The following is a 21,048-nucleotide window of genomic DNA, read 5'->3' as shown; positions in this document are numbered from 1 at the left end:
ACATGCCTTAGGATAAATTGATCCTATACATTAAACACAGAGTAAAATTGCGTGCGCTTCGGGACTAATGGATTATACATTTTTTGATGATCACCAAATACACTTCTAAAGTGAGAACAGAAATGAAAAAAAGGAAAACTGAGACTCACAATTAACCCCACAAATGAAAGAGCAAGTCGGAATGAATTTGTTTAGGTAGACAATATTTGTATCACATTCAAAATTCTTGAGATATCTATACTTTTTTTTTTTACCCCATTATACCCATAGCCGTCCCCGGTTTTTCTTTAGAAGCCATGCAGAAGATATCTGTTCTAATTCTGGCAAATAAACGTAGGCTTTGGGAGTGCTGAAATTAAAGGCAAGCAGTCAGCAAATCAGATTTACATTTTGAGGTGGGAATACTGTACATACAGAAGACATGCTGTTTTTTTTTTTACCTGCAGGTGCTCTTGCAGTCAGAGATGCTGTCAAAATGTCATCAGTTATATAAAAATGTTAGAAAAATAAACTAACCTTGGCCACCTAGGCATGACATGGGTGTAAATCAAGCCAGGTTTTGATGACCCTGTGTAAATCCAATCATGAGGAGTGGAAATGAAAAAATATATCAATCTAATCAGCTGTCCAGTACAGTCATTGATTAAAAGACTCATCGTTACAACATGTTTTAGTTCTCTCTGACATTGAAATTTGAAATATCCAAATATCAGATCCCACAAAATAAGCCGTTATTAAGCCGTTTGTATAAATGCGAACCTCTGTTAGCTAGTTTTTTTGTCTTTAATACTCTTAGAAGAAATGAATTCTAAATGTGTACGGAAAGAAAAAAAAAAATACAAAAATGTTCTTTAATGTTTAAAACAAAGGAAGACACACATATGTATATTCATAAAGTTTTAGTGCTAAACTCTTTGTAGATTTGTTCTTTCTTTCAAATATGTTTTTACATTCGTTATGTAAGTCAGAGCAATCTAAAATGTTTCTTCATATTAGAGACTACGAATCTATAGATTAAAAGAGTTTTTTGGGATAGTTTTCCTTTTTGATACAGTGAGTGCTGTCAGTATATACAGGCAAGAGTCATCATAAATTTGAAACATATTTTAGTTTGTCTGTGTCCGTGTCTGTGCTGGATACTGTTGAGGAATCCTTGGTGGGGGGCGCAGGAGAGGGCTGTGTTGTTGCTCCGACTCTTGCGGGAGGTAAAGCTCCTGAAGACATCTGCCGAAAAAGGGCTACCCTTGGAGGGATATTGCTCCGACTTCCAGACTGAGTACCTGCAGCCTGAACATTTGATATTGGCTGGGGGAGTGAAGCTAACGATTCTCCCACAGTCGGGTGTGGTTTAGATCCTAAAGTAGATATCTCATGTGGCAAAGAAGGCTGTGAGGCTGAAAGAGGCCTCACTTCTCGAGTTAGGTTAGTGTTTGCAAGAGCTTGAGCGCTTTTATGAACTTCATGTATCTGGGATGCGCCAGATGCTTGCTGCTGTTGCTGAATTAATGAAAGCTGTGATGCTGTAAGTGAACTATACTGAAAAGTTCGACCAGCCAATGGACTCTGAACTGAAGGACTGCAGGCTGCAGAAGTAAAGGAAGAAGGTGAAAACACAACAGCTTGTTGAGGCGTCTGGGGGCTGGGTGTTGGTGATTGGAGGTTTCCATGAGACAAACTGTTTGCATTATAAACAGGTGGAGATCGGGTCCTCATTCTCAATGATGAACTTGTGCTAGAATTTAGAGCTGGCAGCTGCTGGTAGCTAACTGAGGGATGACCTTCCACCATCTCCCTGTCTTGTGTCAGCATCTGCTTCAGGATTTCGCTCTCCTGGTTGTTGAATATTCCCGTGTTGAGGTCCTTTTGAAATCGTTGCTGAAGAATTGAGTTCTTCTTCCCTGTTGGGGAAACATTTTTTTTCAATTATTATTCTCTTTTAAGAAAAAAAGCAGAAAGCAGTTTAATCATAAAACACATGCAAGGTTCACCTTAGGGTATTTGCTCTCATTATTCTAAATGCAATACAATTCTGAAAGGCTAACTACTGATTGGTTGCTATGGGTTAAGGGACTTAGGCAAGCCTATGTTTCAGCATAAGAGTGCCTTTTTTTAAACTCCGGCTTTAAACCGCAGATATGCTAGCACCTACTGAAGCATGTTGCTAGGGAAATGTAGAAATGTAGCTGTATCAGGTAATGAATAAATATTATTGATTGAGGAGGGGTTAGCAAAACCCCACTATATTTTGTAGATATCCCTGTTACTAAGCATATCACACTTTTTCTTACATAGATATTGAAAGTCAAGTTGCATTTTTGTCTGCACCTTTTGATTTCATTTTGTTTTTACATTATTTTTTTAGTTTTTATTTCTAATGAAAATCAGTAAAAATATCTTTAGTGATTTGGTTATCTTAGATATGTCTTTTGTTTGAAAGCCTCATCCTGGTTGTCTATAAAATATGTAATGCAAATGTCTTAAGTTCTATTTTTTTTTTTCAAGATACAATCCTGCTGTGACATTATATATTTTTCACTGCTGCCTCAACCTAACAATACAATACAATAGAATGTTTTAAAGCTATGTGGGTTAATCTTTTTGAAGTACTAGACATGATAGACAGATATTTTCTTCACCATTATTTATACAGTAAGGGCAAATTTATTTTTGTTGTGTAAAAACATTGACAACATTTGCCACACATCACCAGGCTTTGCCATGTAAAAAACAATGTAATTTTTGAAGGCTTTCTTTTTTCTTAGAGTGATTACTGCTGGAAATAATGGTGTCAAAACACACCTTGGTAAATTTTCAATTTATTTTGCACAGCTTTTTACACTGTTGTCTGGGTGAATTTCATTTTACACAGCATAATAAATAGGCCCCTAAGTGTTCAATAAGCTTCCCTTCTATACTGTATTTTGATTAAAAATTATTACATATATAGTAAGTAACATTGGAATAAGATATTCCCTTCAAGTTTAACCCTATTCTCAGGGTAATACGGCATCACTTCTAGATGATCCAAAAGTAGACAAAAAAAAATATTATTATTGTACGGTCCATTTACTATTTATCCAAATTTCCTTCTCCAGCCATAAAGTTGACTCATCATTGAACTTAGTGACACATACCCTAAGGGGCTGATTTACTTACCCACGAACGGGTCGAATGGAGTCCGATTGCGTTTTTTTCGTAATGATCGGTACTTTGCGATTTTTTCGTATGTTTTGCGATTTTTTCGGATTCTTTACGAATTTTTCGGATCCAATACGATTTTTGCGTAAAAACGCGAGTTTTCCTATCCTTTACGAAAGTTGCGCATTTTGCGTAGCGTTAAAACTTACGCGAAAAGTTGCGCATTTTTCGTAGCGTTAAGTTTTAACGCTACGAAAAATGCGCAACTTTTCGCGTAAGTTTTAACGCTACGCAAAATGCGCAACTTTTTACGCAACTTTCGTAATGGATACGAAAAACTCGCGTTTTTACGCAAAAATCGTATTGGATCCGAAAAATTCGTACAGAATCCGAAAAAATCGCAAAACATACGAAAAAGTCGCAAAATGTTCGTTTTCAAGTCGGAACTTTTCCAATTCGGGTCGGATTCGTGGGTTAGTAAATCAGCCCCTAAGAGAATGAACTACTATCAACCAGTTACTGTATATCATCTCTATTCCTGTATAACTAGCACCTTGAAGTTAGCAATCCTTAGCAATGTCTTGAAAGCCTTGGCAAAATCGAAATATTCTAAACTACATTTAGGGGCCAATTTATCAAAATTCAAACTTATTTTTTCTTTCACAATGAGAAAAAATGCAGTAAAAAAAGCGAATGTGAATATACTCTAAATCAGGGATCCCCAACCTTTTCATTTAAATGGAAAAAGTGTTTGGGAGCAACACAAGCCTGAAAACGGTTCCTAGGGGTGCCAATAAGAGCTATAATTGGCTATTTGGTAGCCCCTATGTGGACTGGCAGCCTATAGAAGGCTCTGTTTGGCAGTACAACTGGTTTTTATTCAACCAAAACTTGCCTCCAAGTCAGGAATTAAAAAATAACTCCCTGGTTTGGGGGCACTGGGAGCAACATCCAAGGGGTTGGGGAGCAACATGTTGCTCACGAGCCACTGGTTGGAGAACACTGCTCTAAAGTATTCTTAAGAACCACAAATAGTTGGTATTTATTAAACAAAAGATCCTTGAAAAGTCGCCAGAAAAAACTTAGCAAGTAAAAAGTTTTGTCGCAGTTATTTTTTTGACAACTTTTTGATAAATATGCCCCTTAGTGAACCACCATGTTCCGACACGCGTCCCCATGTGCAGATGTCTTTTGTTTTTGTCTCTTTTATATATATATATATATATATATATATATATATATATATATATACATTTGACCATTGCTGCAAAATGAGCATCTTAGTATTTTACTTTCTAATAGAGCCTCCCAAGGTTTATGCCTTGGAAAAAATTGGGTGGAAGAATTGTGCAAGTTAAGTAACGGGTTTGCCAGTTTCTCCCACCAATACCACAAAGGGCAACTAGGTTGAAGCCCTGTGTACATTGGAGTGTAATTCTACCTCAAAAGGCGGTGCAGGGAACATGTTGCTCTTCCCACAGTTTAAAGACAGAAAAACTTTTAAACTCTACAGACATAGCATGCTTGTCAACTGATATGTACTTCTCAACAATGCCATTACAATGCAGACATCATCCTATGCGGCTGCTGTGGGGACTAAATGGTGGTGGGGAATGGGGGGCTGAACAATGGACTGTTGTATCTGATCTTTTCCTTAGACTTCAGTGGATCCCAGTAACTTGTTTAATAATCCTCTTACAAAGTGTGGATATATAATGTATTAGTATATTTAACACAACAATAAGAGATTTCTTATTATAAGTTATAAAGGTTTTGAAATAAAAGACACAAAATTTGCCCAGGGTCAATAACCTTAAGCAACCAATCATGAGGTAGGATTTACTGGTCACCTGTGTAAAAGTAAACTTCTTATTGGTTGCTATGGGTTACTGCTCCTGGGTAAACTTAGTGCTTTTTATTATATATGGTAGATAGTATGCAAAAACGTCTGTTTCAACAAAAGTTGCACTTTTTTGCTTGAAACACCACTTACCAAAATGTTTAAAATTTTTTTTATTATAGCAATTTAAGGCATGTAAAATCAGTTTTTTTAAAAAAAATATGTAAAAATCTTTGAAAGGGGTATAAAGGAATTGGATTTCATCTAACATTTTAATAAAATGACTGCTGCAGTGTCAGTAAAAATATGAAATTCTTTCTGACTGATTGACTGAATTAGACACAAACCATAGAAAAATGTCAGATCATATTGGCACTGATCCACTTCTAGGAGGTTGAAAATGTATAGTCAGATGGTGGGGACACATGCTCTATAAGTCTTCCCTCTTTATGTGTCAGTCTTATGTCTTGCTAGGATCTATATAAATATAATTCGATGCCTGTGATCTTGCCTTGATCTTGCAAGTGATATGTACATACACAGGAAATATTCTGATGGAGTGTTCATCTGTCTCTGGCTGTTTTTATAGACTGTTGAAATAACCAACAATAAACAAAGGGACAGTCTCTGCTAAAAAGATTAACAAAAAATAAAGAATAGGGTACTAGATCAACCCTTTTTAAATCATTTGTAAGTGTTAAAAGAGTTAAACAGATAAAACTGACAGACAAGAAATGTAGAGATATATTGGAACGTGGAACTTAACAGACATTTGTTCTTCCTTATGATATGATCGACACATCTACTTGTTTCGCCTTACACTCAAACTAAAATGGCAACACACATTTCCCCCTTCGCTTTCTGACAGCAAAGGGGTTTCTGCTGTTACATTACGGTAATAAGATTTTTTAAATATCTTCTTTCAAAATTTGAATTTGCTTTTGCCCATGAAACATTATTGCATAAGAATAGAAAAAAACAGATCAGCTACTACAGATGAAGCAAACTCTGTTGAAAATTCTGACACACAGAGCGCACCTTTTTTAATTAAAATGATAGGGCAGATTTATCAACATATGAATTTACAGATTTACTGTGATTCAAGGTTTTTGCAGCATAAATTGTAAATTCAAGTTCAAATTTCTGAAATTTTTTAGAAAATTTGGCATCTAAAATCTGGCAAGCTCATGTAGAAAGGGCAGCCGTATTTTCAAAATTCAAGTTTTTGAGATTAATTTGATATTTGAAAATTAAGATTAGAATGTGATAAATCTGAGTTGTTTTCACATTTTTAAGCTCGAGTTTTATATTCTCTAGTTTATTCATGAATAACTGCACATTCAAGATTTTCGAGGTTTTGAGTTTTTTCTAAAATAACTCGAAGTTCTAATTTTGATAAATCTTCCCCATGTGTAATTTGTGACTTCTATGCATGAGAAGGATCAGTATTGTTTACGGATTAAGGATTGGATATTGAGTATTTTGGTCTAAACCTGTTCACAACCTGTGGGTCGGGACCCCTTTGGGGGTCGAATGACCCTTTCATAAGGGTCACCTAAGACCATCGGAAAACACATATTTCCGATGGTCTTAGGAATCATTTTATGGTTGGGGGTCACCACAACATGAGGAACTGTATTAAAGGGTCGCGGCATTAGGAAGGTTGAGAACCACTGGTTTAAACTATTTTGCATTCTGGTAAGAGTCTTGACTTTCAAGACTACATTTAGCCCCAAATCTGGCATAATTTGTAAAAGTATGATATAAGGCTAATACCAGACGAGGCGTAGGGTGGATATTTTCGGCAAGCGGAAAAACGCTTGCTGAAAATTCCGCCCTACGCCTCCTACATGTGCCGAATGAATGAGATACAGTCGGGTGCAGGCACATGTAGCCGAAATACACATAAAAACACGAGACAATGCAAAGTCTCGCGTTTTTATGCATATATCGTCTACAATGCCTACGCCTCGTCTGGCATTAGCCTAAGCTTTGAAAAGCTGAAAACTGAAGCGGCTTAGCTGTTTTATTATTTACCCTTTTATTATTTACCCTTTTGTATAGAAACAAGATCAAGCTAAGAACAAATGAACCTGTCTTTGGCCTGTTATTGGTTAAATCACAAACATGAATAATGAGGGGGAATTGAAGCTATGTTGGTTTTATACCATATATGATCACTCATTTCTCACACCATTATTTATGCCGTTTGCTATGAATAATAACTGTTGCATCAATATTACTAAACATTTTTCTTATTTTTATATTATAAGACAAATGCAAATACTTATTAATTCATTTGAATATAATTGACTTCAATACAGTTTTAGAATAAAATAATTATAATTGAACAGAAGTCCTATTTTGTATCGTGGCTCTTTTTAATCCGATGTGTGACAGCCATGAATGTGTGTTAATACAAGGCTTGCTCTTTAAGCAGTACAATGTTGTATACTAAATGGCTTATCAGTGATTTAGCGTTGCACATTGAGCCTTGGAGCTCTGCATAGCAACCTCATCAGCTGCAAAAGAGCTCACTGCTTTAAGAGATTATTAGGGCATCTGAATGAAGAACATTTTTACAAGTAGAGATGATGTTACCCTATTCATTTTCCAGTTTTAGTTGTCATGGAAAGGACACATCACGACTAACACACTGGCAAGAAATGAAAAGCCTTTTTGTCAAATACACAAACATTTAGGCCATGGGTATATTCTCTGCAGGCAGAAACGCAGCCTAACATGGGCATACAGCCTGCCATTTATTTAACTGGAATCTACCTGACACTAGCAGTGACAAGCGTGTTTTCCCCATCATCACCAGTTACAGTAGGCTTATTATAATGAACAGGCTGCACAGTCACTTTTTTGGCTGAATAAAAAAAAAATCTGCCCTATGTGCCATTGGCTTAATGAACAACAAATCATATATATAATCATATGTTCAGCCACCGTATGTGATATGTGTGGGCAATATATCTGCCCACACACCTAGCATAGGTAATAGATGTGGGCAGAAGGGTCATATCAATAAATCCTGCCCTTTCTGTAATATATTAATAGTTACATTTAGCTTTCCTGTGGGCTGATGTCAAAGCCAAAATTATTTGCAACAGTTAAGTAAATGACTCATCTCATATCATCTAGGATTACTCCTAAAACATTACATGAGTAATAATGGCAAATTAATCCTAATTCTTCTTTAAATACCTCCAGTTACAGCAATAATCCTTCAACAAAAGACAACACATTCTCTGTATTTCAGGCACAAAAGGTGAGCATATACAAAGCATTCTCATCAAGCATTTAAGCTGATCTCCACTTTATTTTCTGTATCTCCCTACATGAATGTGTTTCAACAAACCAATAATACGCTTCCGCGAAAAATCTACACATTGTTGCACAGATATTATTTGTCTTTTAATAATAGAGGTGCTAATAACAATGGGGCTCCTAAAAGATTACAAGCAGTTCAAATGTTAGCAGTCTGGAGTTTTAACAAATTGCACAAATTCAGATAGCTGCATCAGTTTGCCAGAATGTCAAACAGAAAGATTAAGATTTATGGGGTGTTAGATCTCAGAGGCAGTGAAGAGCTCTAACACCCCAGTGAACTGTTACTACTGAACAATTCAATATATTTTCATACTAGACTGAAAGAAGAAAACAAACTTGTAAATCTGTAGTTGTTTTTTTTTCCAAGCAGTAACTATCATTGCTCTCTGGAAAAAAACAACAAATAATACATTTGCCCCTGATATCTGAATTTTGTGTCCAAAGACACAATACAAATCACATTTCTTAAAACTGATTCCTTTTTCATGAAGAAAGCCAAGCTTTATTGCAATCTTAGCTAGTCTGCTACCATCTGTAAGAGAGGGGACCTGTCTGGTACAAGAAAATCTCATCTTTCTTTAGCATTTGGCTAACCATTCTTTTATAAATGTTATTGAAATTTAACTTTACAATTAAAAATGCCTTAGCATTAGGCCAGAGCTTGATGGGTAACTTTTGTATTTATGTCTACAATCACACAAGGCCATGTCAACTGAGGCAAAATAATTCCCTTGTTTATTGTAAAAGGTTGAGCTGCTAGTATGAAATGCAGTGCTAACCTGGTAAATATAACATATCTCTACATATACCTTCTGCTTTGTTTATATTTACTGACATATTTCACATCCCTTTAGTTCTTTAGCACGTGCTATGTACTGGTGTTGGTACTTTTGGGAGAGATGTCCATTTGAAAGTGTTTGGGCCACATGTAGCCTTCTATGAAATCATTATGAAGCCCAACATGCCCCACAATTGCATTGACCTATTTGTATAGCACTAATATTTAACTGTATTCTGCACTCATGCATAAAGTTGAGCCCACTACAGTTAGAACTGTTACTTTAAACAATTCACAGTACAACATGACAAATAGTATAGTATTCTTCTTGTTGGAAACCATGGTGCAAGGCTCTTGTATACACATCTGGCTGTCTTCAATTACTGTCCAAGTAAAGGAAAACTGATAATAAACATACACAATTCTTGTGTTTTTTTTCTTTAAACGTCCTCAACTGGTAACACAAAATAGTGTCACTTGTAGCCAAACTTCATGAATTTTCAAAGTTAAAGATCCCATCATCATACTATATAATAAAACACTAGGGGCACGTTTACCAAGCAATTTTGAGATAAAGTCAGATTTTTTCTTACTTCTAGATAATTTCGAGATTTATAAATGGGTTTTCGGCAGAACTTAATATTTTCATTGTTGTTCCCCCCAAAATCTGAGTTTTTCAAAAAATAATCCAATCATTCGTGATTTATTAATGTTTAGTGAACTTTTTTTGTAAAAAAAAAAAATTTGTCAGGTTTGATCCGTCGAGTACCTTTGAGTCCTATGGAGGATTAGCATAGTAGAGTAATAGAATAGTCAATGACAGCCTGTCCTTGAACTTTCAGTGAGAAGTTAATCATTGTTTTCAGTTTCACCCAGCTTCAAGGGGAAGTTTTCAGTTTCACCCAGCATCAAGGGGAAGTTAATCCCATCGTTGTTTTTCAGTTTCACCCAGCTTCAAGGAGAAGTCAATTCCCTCATTGTTTTCTATTTCACACGTTTTCAAGGGGAAGTTAATCCCATCATTGTTTTCTAATTTCATCCAGTAAAACATTAACACATTATTTTTCCAAGAATGAGTGCAATTTCTCCTAAAAGGGCTGCTGGAGCAATTCTTGTTTGGGAAAAATAATGAGGATTCATGAAATACTTTCAACTTTCAATCCCAAAAAATTCGTGATTTTCTAATGTAAATCGAAATTTTTGTACAAGCGATTCAAGCATTATTGTGACATTTTATAAATACAGCAATGATCGAGTTTAATTCGAACTTATACCATGTCGAGTTTCTATGACTTTCAAGAAAAAAACAAATTTTAGTAAACGTGCCCCTAGAAGTTGACAATTACTCAGATGTGGAATTCAAAGACAGTCAGAGGAAAATTGCATAAGCCATACAGAAATATAACATCACTTGGCAATCAGCTTTTGTTCATTAAAAAGAAACAAGCATATTGAAGGATGCAGCATGATGGTGGAGAGGTGAGAACTGCAAAGAAAAAGTGACCCTTCACAGGACAAAATGGTAAAAAAAGCGGTGGTTTCCAGGTGAATGCTTTTTTTCCCCCACCAATGTGCTCTTATTTGGACATAATAAAAAAAATATTCTACAGTCTTTTTCTCCTATTAATAGAGCATCCTTATTCTACCTGCTATGCAGTATTAAGTCAAATGTGGATACCTATTTTTCTATCTGGAATATTTTCTATCTAATGGCAATAAGCATATCTCTAAAGGGAGATTAAAATAGCATTATGTAACAAAGCAATTAAAAAAAAAATAAACTAATGCTTTGGGCTATTGCTGAGGAAGACAACAAACCTGAATTTTCTTGCCAGGTCCTCTCTGAAGCCTGAATATAAATTGCAATAAAAATAAAACATTATAAGTATTAAAGTTTAACTTCTTTTCAGGAGTATAGAATAGCTTTTTTACCATTATAACTTGGTGGTTGTGCAATAAGATAAATATACAGGAATACGAAAATAATAAGGAGAAAAAGTTGTGGATATATTGTCCTTCCTGATTCCTATTCCTATTCCTTCTCAGGATTTTTTTTCTCCCTATATTTATGAAACAAGTTCTGCCCACAGGTTTAATTAAAATATATACCGCAGAAATAATTCTTCCATTGTATAAAGCACAATTGGCTTCACCAAAATGGAAACTGCTTTCTAAATAGTCATTAAATCAGTTGTTATGGTTGGAAATAATTTGGGGATTAACCAACTTTTGAAAAAAAACAGCAAGTTTCCTCCCTGTTTTTCTGCCTTTTAAATAATCAATGTCTTTTCTGTAAATGTTACATAGCGTGGGCAATTTATTTTTTTGATGTATAAAGAGGGAAAAAGTACTGTAATTATTGTTTTATTAATTCCTACAAATGTATAAATATAGAAAAAGACTTAAAACTACATAAAATATTCTCCTTACCATATGCAATAGTATCATTTTATGATCATTTTGATATTACTGATTTTAGATTTTAGAAAACAATATATTTTAGGTCTTCATTTTATAAATTGGGTAGAAAATAACAACATCTGCCTACCCTTTTATTTTACCTGTTTCTGAATCGAAAATAAACCTTATTTTTATAAAAAAAAGACTTTTCTTATTTCAAAAACGTTAAGGGAATCATTTATCAACATTCAAATTCAAGTTTCAAATTTATGAACTCCAGTTTTCAAAACTTGAGATTTATTATGCATTCATGTATAAGTCAATGGAAGTTGTATTAGTAAAATTCAAGCTGTTTTTCAATTCACGTTTTCCAGACTAAGTTCAATAATACTCAGACATAATTCAGTAAATATTATTGGGAGGATGTGATTTCACTGTGTGTGTTTTTTTTAATTCTTCATGTTTATGCTTGATTTTGAAATTTGAGTTTTTTCATAAATAATCATACAATTGAGATTTTTAAGTCTATACGAATTTAAAAAATTAGAAGACATTCCCCCCTGCAACTATGTTGTGGGATAATACGGTAAGAAATAAAGTACATCGCTACTCATTACATTCAGTGCTAATGGATGCTTGGAAACTTTTTTATTATCCATTTTTAACTGAATACCCTTGTTTGTAACAATACATTTAATAATATCTTCACTTTCATATATTTTGGACAAGTTAAGTAACACTTCTTTTATTGTTTACTTAATTTAATTAGCCTTAGAGTGCACTTACAATCCCCTTGGCACCCTAATTGCAATCCTTAGGATACAAAGGTGTTATTATCGCCCTAATAAGTGTATAATGCTAATAATAAGTAGTGATGAGCTTAACTGCACTGTTTCACTTAGTTGAAAAATTTGTGAAACTGCAGAAAATTACCAAAATTTTGCTAAATGTATTGGAGTCTATTGGGCTTTTCTTGCTGTGGTTTTTCTTGTACCTAATGTATTGGAGTCGATGGGCACTTTTTCCTGTGCCAAATATAATGGAGTAAAGTGTTTTCTTCTCATGCAAAAAATATATTTTTTTTTTGTGGCAAAACAAAATGCATGGCAAAATTCAAGCGATTCAGGCAAAAACATCACTTATCCCTAATAATCAAGTTAACGTAGCCATATATTTATTGATATAATTAACAGTATCTGACCTAAAACCAAAATTTTTGTAGTTTTTGTAATTAATGAGATTATAAGACATAGGGGCTGATTTACTGATCCACGAATCCGAATGAGAAAAATTCGGATTGGAAAACGAACATTTTGTGACTTTTTCGTATTTTTTGTGATTTTTTTTGTCGCCCTTACGACTTTTCCGTAAATTGTCGCAACTTTTTCGTAACTGTTACGACTTGCGCGAATTGTCGCGACTTTTTCATATCCATTACAAATTTCGGGAATTGGCGCGACTTTTTCATAGCCATTACGACTTTCGCGAATTGGCACAACTTTCGTCTTGAGAGCTCGAAAAAGTCGCAACAATTCGCGAAAAAGTCGCAAAGTACCGATCATTACGAAAAAAACGCATTCGGACGCTTTTCGGACGTTCGTGGATTAATAAATGTGCCCCATAAGGTTCCCTCAAAAACAATATAGCTGACAAAGCTAACTATGAACATAAATTGATTGGATATGCACTCCCTAAGTCAAAATAGCAATACAATTTGAAACTTAAAGGTTTACAACTCACATTATCACAAGTGTCACTGTGACTAATGAATAATGACTAGCAGAGGCAAGTTAGTAGAAGGTAGAAGTGGCCCTGGTTTGGTTTAGAGTCGTTCATATAATGCAAATGTACTTAAAAATATGAAGTTAATAATCTCAGAAAAATACTTCTAGATATATATAGCCAGAACGGTATATAGCTATATATTGTTTGTCTTTCATCTAAATATTTGGCTATAGTTTTAAGGCAAAGCTCATCTCGTCTGAATTGATCATTAAACAGAAATTCAGGGAATTAAAGTGAGGTATGGTAAATCCATTGCTAAGAAACTAAAAGGTTTGCATAGATGATTAGAAAAACCCTCAGGGCTTAATGGGAATATTTATTTTTACAACTGAAATTCCTGCTTTAATTGGCTTTGATTTTTTTTTGTAAATTGAACCACTTTGGTCTCTGACCCCCTAGCAGTGTCTGCTGTTCCTGCCCAGTGATGTAAGACCCTGGACAGTCAGTTTGTATATGTTCACTTGTATATCATCGATCTGACTCACTGATTCACACCAATCGTTTGGATCAATGACACGTGCAATGTGCAGAAGCATTTGCATTGAAACTAAAACAATATATAAAACAGAATGACATATCTTAAAAAGGCACAGTAAATACTTACAGTTCTAGATGATAACTACTTTTTATCCTATGTAAAATGATTCTGATTAAAAAAATACATCATTATTTTTAACTTCATAAAGCATGAAATGTATTAATGAGAAAGCTTTCAGTCACTGCCAGCATCTCCCAGGACGCTCTTCTCCTGGGGCCCGGAGCTTAATTCCTGATAAATTATACCGTATGTTCCATGCAGTTTGTAAACTAGAGCATATTCAGCTATTTAATTTAGGCACCGAAGCTGTAACATTGAATTTCTGCTAAAATATAAACACAACTTTCTAGTTCTTATTTTACAGAATGTTCTTGAAAAAACTATTACACTGAATAGACTGAATATTAAATCCAATTTTATTTTTCTTAAATGAATATACCACATGAAATATGATATAATTTATCGTTCATGCAGCTACAGAGTTAGTTTTTGAAAAATTGAGTGCAGAACAAAATGAAGTTGAGTTTATGAAGAGCCAGTAAAGAAAATACTTTTTGGTCTAATGGTCTACATTTTCAGCTGTTTTTCCAGCTTTCTTATTTTCATTTGTGTGTCATTTTTGAGTCAAATTTTTGTTTTCAAAATAAATTTTGTTGTGCCACTGGATGAGGTTAAACCCCGTAGTTATAACATCTGAAAAGCTAATCTGAAGAGACCCAAGCACTAAAACACTTAAATTGTGCATGGAACTTGTACACGTGTACATGTGTTTTATCCACCCTTTCTGTAATGGTAGTCTTAGGGGCTGATTTACTAATCAACGAACGTCCTAAAAGCGTCTGATGATCAGTATTTTTTTATTTTTTTCGTAGCCGTCGCGACTTTTTCGTAAATTGTCACGACTTTTTCGTAGCCGTTACGACTTGCGCAAATTGTCGCAACTTGTTTGTAGCCATCGCAAAAAAATCGGAAAGGTTTGCCCGCCGTTTACTAGCGCTCAATACGGAAAAGTTGCGATAATTCGCGCAAGTCGTAACGGCTACGAAAAAGTCGCGACAATTCGCGCAAGTCGTAACGGCTATGAAAAAGTTGCGACAATTCACAAAAAAGTCGCGACAATTCACAAAAAAGTTGCGACGGCGATGAAAAAATCACAAAAAATACGAAAAAGTCGCAAAATGTTAGTTTATAATCCGATTTTTTCCCATTCGGAATTCGGATTTCGTGGATTAGTAAATCAGCCCCTTAGTAATAAAATAACTTCTTCACACACCCCGTGTGGCGGTGAGACCAGCATTTTGAAGACCTTCAACTTTCCTCCTTGGCTAGCTATTGTTAGCTTCCACTTTTGGCATATACTAGAATCTCATGAGAATTTAGTTTAGTGCGGTAGAACAGTTCCACCATCAGATCCCTGTAGGAGGTCCCTTCATTCTTTGTAAGTATAAGAACATTTCAAAGGAAGCAGTTTTAGTAGTGCAGGAGAAGCAGCATGCACGCATACCAAGCATGTCACCTTTTAAACCACACACAATACAAAGGATACACTACCACATGGAGTTTATACATATAATGTGTAGGACACTATATTGTCCTAGGAGTATTGCTAGTTAGTTATTATTATCCATATCATTATTAGTAAGTAGATATGCACAGAATCCCTGTTAATAATATTTTTTGGTTAATCCCTGCATAATATTATAGTCCTTTTCAACATTTGTAACAATGAAAACTATATACTATATAAACAATATATACAGACATCTAGAAGAAAAAGAATGACTATAGCTAACTTCTTTGTAGTGTGTAAAGTGGCTAAGTGACCAGTGTGACCAGTTCTTTGATTGGCCTCTGTTTAAATCTGACACCTATGGCTGTAGAGTGTGGTATCCAAGTCAACAACCAGATAACATGGGATGTCCATATTGATCATCTCATGACCAGATCTTCTGCCACCTTGTGGATCAATATTTTAACAAACTCAATAAAACATCAGCCAGGAAAAGCCATGTTGGTTCTAAACATGTCCAATAGGATGGTGCTACTTTAATATTAAGACCCTGGAAACCCTATGCTGCAATTAGGGATGCACCAAATCCAGGATTCGGTTCAGTATTCGGCCAAGATTTGGTCTTTTTTGGCAGGATTCGGATTCGCCCAAAATCATGTGACTTTTTAACATGTAAACACAGAAGTTGAAAATGTAACCCTTCCATGCTAATTAGGATTTGGTTGGATTTGGTGCATCCCTAGCTGCAATATTTAAATTTGGTCCAAATTTTTAATAAAGAGTCCTGCCGTAGGTTCCAGTATTCAAAGAAAGTACTCATCAACAGGTAACAGGCCCACGTCCTGGCTGTACACCTTTCAAATTCAATCCAAATCACTGCAGTGATATCTCAATAAATTACACTGTTGCACTGAAGAACATGTGTACTCTCCAGGTTATTTGGATTGAATTTGAAAGGTGACCTAAATCTAACCAAATCATGGATTCAGTGCATTCCTACTTACAAATAACGACTTAGTCTAACTTAGACACACCTGGATTGTAAGCAAATGTAGTGGAAATGGCACACATAACTGTATAATAAAAGTATGAAAGTAAACCTATCAATTTCTTCAAAGTAAACAGAATTTGTATTTGGTATGCAGAATACTGTATCCTTTACTGTATAACAAGGGCTGTCTTTAGTGGTGATGGGACCCTGGGCAAAACAGACTTTGTGGGACACCATAAAGCAGCAAGTGTGACCTATAGCCTTTCATCTGTGGTTTAAATATGGCTTCTAGCAATCCATTACTGCCTTGGACTGTTAGTGGTTGATGGAGTTGTGTTCTAACAGCAACTAAAGGGCCATAGGTCAGGCAACACTGACAAACAGTCATACTTTGGCCACTTTTTCCTACTTCCTGATCATTTTGCTCCGTAGTCACCATCTACTTCCTACGTCCTAGCACACCCTAATCTTTCTTCCTACAACTGCTGCACTGCAGGGCTCAGACCTTACTTGAGACTCTGGGTGCCAGACCCTATTTAGACCCCTAAAGACAGCTCTGTATATATTGCATCCATCAGAATGAATATAGTTCTTTGGATTGCTAGGTAGCACTGAGAACACATATATAGTATTTACATATCATATCAGGTATATCATTATAATTGGCAGAACATGCACATGCAAAACTAAATGTTCTGAGTGCAATGGATAATATGGCACACTATGAAGGTCACAGATGTAGTATTCATAACTAGCCCTGCTGGCGCATCAGTAACTCAGTTAAGGGAGAAGATAAATGTATCAGTGTGCAACTCTGCTGTCTTTGCCACCTGGCAATTGTACTGTGCTGAACAGAATCAGCATAATCCAGTTTATGTGGCAGCATAATCTAAATTTCAGTATTTCTGTAAGATTTCCTTACAATGTGCTGCATATTGGTACCTTTTTATGCTATCCACCAACAGGGTGGTCAGCTAAGTGTTCTACATCTGTAATAGGAAAGAAGTACTCATTTCAATTATAGATATTTGATAGCAGAAAAGCCAAAAAAATAAACATAAAAAATAATACCTATCCTGTCTAATCTGTCTATGGCCACAGTTTCAAAGGCTCGTCTCATCATAGGATATTCTTCCAGCACTTCATTGAAGTTCTCCACCGAAAGAGAATACAGGCGGCAATAGGTTTCTGCTCGGACGCTAGCAGTTCTCCGACCTTTTGTCAAAAGGCAAATCTCTGCAAAGAAAGACATTCAGTTATTGCAAGTGGATTTCAATTTGAGATACGGCATTTCTTTCAAGAATAGCTTTTATTTCAAAGGCAAGATAATACAATGCTTCAGCAAGATATTCCTAGGGTGATGCTAAGAGCATCAGCCCCAACTCCATTCATGCTTTACTTTGTACGTCACACTAAGCAACAAGCACTCTTATATCCCAAGGCAGAGAAAGAAACACTGTGGCTCTATAGATATTTGCACATCATTCACATAAAATGTAGTTTATGGCAGCTGTAGAGGAATCTGGAAGCAAAAAAAACATCGGTGGAATGGATGCTGGTTAACAAAACTTGTATTTATAACCTTATCTATATAATAAAAATGACAGATATAGATGCAAAAGCGTCCACTAATAGTATTAAACCAAATAATATATTTTAAGAGAACTCACCCTCCAAAAAAGTATGCTGTTTTTTAAATGTTCGTGTGTATAATTACAATAGTTTTTATTTTGCTATTTAGGATGATAGCACATTCACTGCCATGATGCTATTCAGCTATTTTCACAGCTCCACAGTCAGAATTACTATGACACTGCTCTCTGGTTGAAATGATTACAGTAATGAGATACAAAAACATACTTGTATATTTACTTGTTTGTACTTGTTTACACTGAATTGTGGCTGGCACTGAGAAGTTATTGGGGATGGCGCTGCTGGCACAGAGGAGTGTTGGGTTGTTAAGCTGTTGCATGAGAGAAGCAATTGTGGTTGTGAAGATACTGGCACAAAAGATTGAATCAAGAGAAAAGTACTGTAGAAAGAAGAGAAGTGAAAGGAAAAAAAGAAGCAAAAGGGTATAGGAAAGTAATCAGAAAGGAATAGGAGAAAGAAGCTATTAGAGAGGAAGGTGAGCATAAAAGGCAGAAATGAGCAAGAAAAAGAAAATTAAGAAGTGAAGAAATGGGCACTCAGAATTTCACAACAAAAACCAGAAGGGATGGAAGAGAAAATGGAAATAAAAGGAGAAGAAATAAAGAGAAAATGAAAATAGTGATTCTGAGGAGGGAAGAACAGTAAAAAGGACAGCATATAAAAGGTACAAGTACAGAGAAGAAAGCAAATTAGAGGAAGGAGATAAGAAAAAAAGCAAAAAGAGAAAGGCAAAAATACAAGAGAAGTGAATGAAAATGGGATGACCAGAAAAAAATTGAATGACATAGAATAAGAGGAAGGGAATGAGTTGGGGACTATGGAGTGAAGAGGAAATATGAAGCAAAAGGGTATAGGAAAGTAAACAGAAAGAAATAGGTAAAAGAAGCTATTAGAGAGGAAGGTGAGCATAAAAGGAAGAAAAGAGCAAGAAAAAGAAAATTAAAAAGTGAAGAAATGGGCACTCAGAATTTCACAACAAAAACCAGAAGGGATGGAAGAGAAAATGGAAATAAAAGGAGAAGAAATAAAGAGAAAAATGAAAATAGTGATTCTGAGGAGGGAAGAACACAAAAAAGGACAGAATATAAAAGGTAGAGAAAAAAGTAGATGAGAAAAAAAAGCAAAAAGAGAAAGGCAGAAATAAATGAGAAGTGAATGAAAAGGGGATGACCAGAAATAAAATTGAATGACAGAATAAGAAGGGAATGAGCTGGGGACTCTGGAGTGAAGAGGAAATATAGAAGGAAAAAAGCAGGGAGGGAGAGATGTAGAAGAAAAGAAAGGCAGAGATAACTGAGGTAACGATGCAAAGATTTGTGAAACAAATGGATAAAAGGGTAAAAGGAGCGAAAAGAAAACGGTGTATTTTTGTTCAATTGCAGGGACAGAGCTAAACCAAGTCCCAGGCATAGCAGGAAGACTGAGGGCCCTATATTAGGCAGGGCCAATATACATACATCAGGGGTGTTCAACCTCAGATCCAAAAATAGTACTGAGCGGAACAAGAATAGCAGAATTTGAGGCTAAAATGTGAAACTCTTGACAATAAGTCATTAAGCTAATATGTGTTTTATAATACATGTTCTTCTCAGTAATATTTATATTTGCTGTTGCTTTAGTGCTTAAGCTAGGGGTGTTTACTGAGAAGATTCTTATTCTAATGACTAGCTCTGTACTGTCACCTCTGTCATTGTGCCTGAGTCTGAGCTTTCAGAAGGAGCCAGCGCTACACATTAGAACTGCTTTCAGCTAACCTATTGTTTCTCCTACTCCCATGTAACTGGAGGAGTCCCAAGCCAGACTTGGATTTCTTACTATTGAGTGCTATTCTGATACCTACTGGGAGCTGCTATTTTGCTCCCTTCCCATTGTTCTGCTGATCAGCTGCTGGGAGGGGGGGGGGATATCACTCCAACTTGCAGTGGCACCAGGCTGTGGCACCCTGGAAAAGTAATGAAGAATATGGCTAGTTTATTTCCTGCCTGGAATTGCCTATGGTATGTCAAATATTGATACTGGGGAAGATAGTCTTGTTCCATATGTTCTTGTAGTTGAGATTTGGTCTTAAAGCCTATTCTTTAAGCTTTCGTTGTTGAAACCTCATTAAGAAAACAATCGAATTAAAATAATATCCATTTAATAAAGGACAAGAATAGAATAACAAACACAAGTGTAAAGACACCATTCATGCATATTTGTGCATCATGCAGCATTTTTGAAGACACAACTTGGCATGTGACTGCAATCACACTGTGGGTCTGTGGAAAAAATGGTACATTATGGGTAAAAAAGAACATGATTTGCAGATGAGAATTGCACTTTGCACCACGTGCTACTTTCGTAATTGAGCCTTAAGATATTCTGGACTAGCATGCCCTTTATTAAATATACACATTAGATATAGGACACACAAGCAATAAAACACTCTGCAGCATTATTCTGCTTGAAGGTTGTTCTCTTTATCATTTTGCTTTTACTCCAGTATTTGAGGTGCCTGAGTAGAGGTCACCAAAGAGGATACTAACAGCATTCAAAATAGTAGTGCGGCAGCTGGGACTCATAATACAAGGAAGAAAAACATAGTAAGAGATATACGAAATGATTCAATGACAATTATTATTACATAATCCTGCAAGGGGCAAGTAAACTCACTTGATACAAAGGGGGTACCCTAACGCAGGGTTAAACCCCTAAAAATCATAGAGCCTTAGCAATGCTGGTAACAATAGTATTAAAAAGCACAAATGTATTGAATACAAAAATTTCAAAATATTGTTTAAAAACACCACTTATGTGCACCACAACTCCAGCTGAGCTATGGTGGAGTCAAATAGAAGCAGTGCTGTTTTAATAAATGGGCAGAAGGGGCATTTGCCTAGGGCCCACCAGGATAGGGGGCCCACTGACTCACTTTTCATCTGGGATAACTTGGCAGAAGCATCCTGCAGAGATGGCAAACCCCTAATTTGAATCAACTGGAGAAGCTCTAGAGCGTGTTTTTTTTTACATTTCTTTACGTTTTTTTCTTGGGGTATCACCATTTTGTCATTTTTCTGCTCCCAGGGTTGTTGGTCCAGGG

General features: G+C 35.7%; 1 protein-coding gene across 1 annotated transcript in view; it reads right to left on the bottom strand.

The window, feature by feature from the left end:
* Positions 1-817: 817 nt before the first annotated feature.
* hcn1 (hyperpolarization activated cyclic nucleotide gated potassium channel 1) overlaps positions 818-21,048 on the bottom strand; it is a 227,630-nt gene continuing 207,399 nt past the window's right edge. The window contains exons 7-8 of the mRNA XM_031894296.1: positions 17,388-17,552; positions 818-1,898 (exon numbers count right to left, since the gene is read on the bottom strand). Of these exons, the coding sequence (XP_031750156.1) occupies positions 1,087-1,898; positions 17,388-17,552 (977 nt within the window). The 3' untranslated portion in view covers positions 818-1,086. The remainder of the gene's footprint in view (positions 1,899-17,387; positions 17,553-21,048) is intronic.

This window comes from Xenopus tropicalis, chromosome 1, assembly GCF_000004195.4.
Source record: "Xenopus tropicalis strain Nigerian chromosome 1, UCB_Xtro_10.0, whole genome shotgun sequence".
In the NCBI taxonomy this organism is placed as follows: Eukaryota; Metazoa; Chordata; class Amphibia; order Anura; family Pipidae; genus Xenopus; species Xenopus tropicalis.
This window is presented reverse-complemented; position numbering and strand designations above follow the sequence as displayed.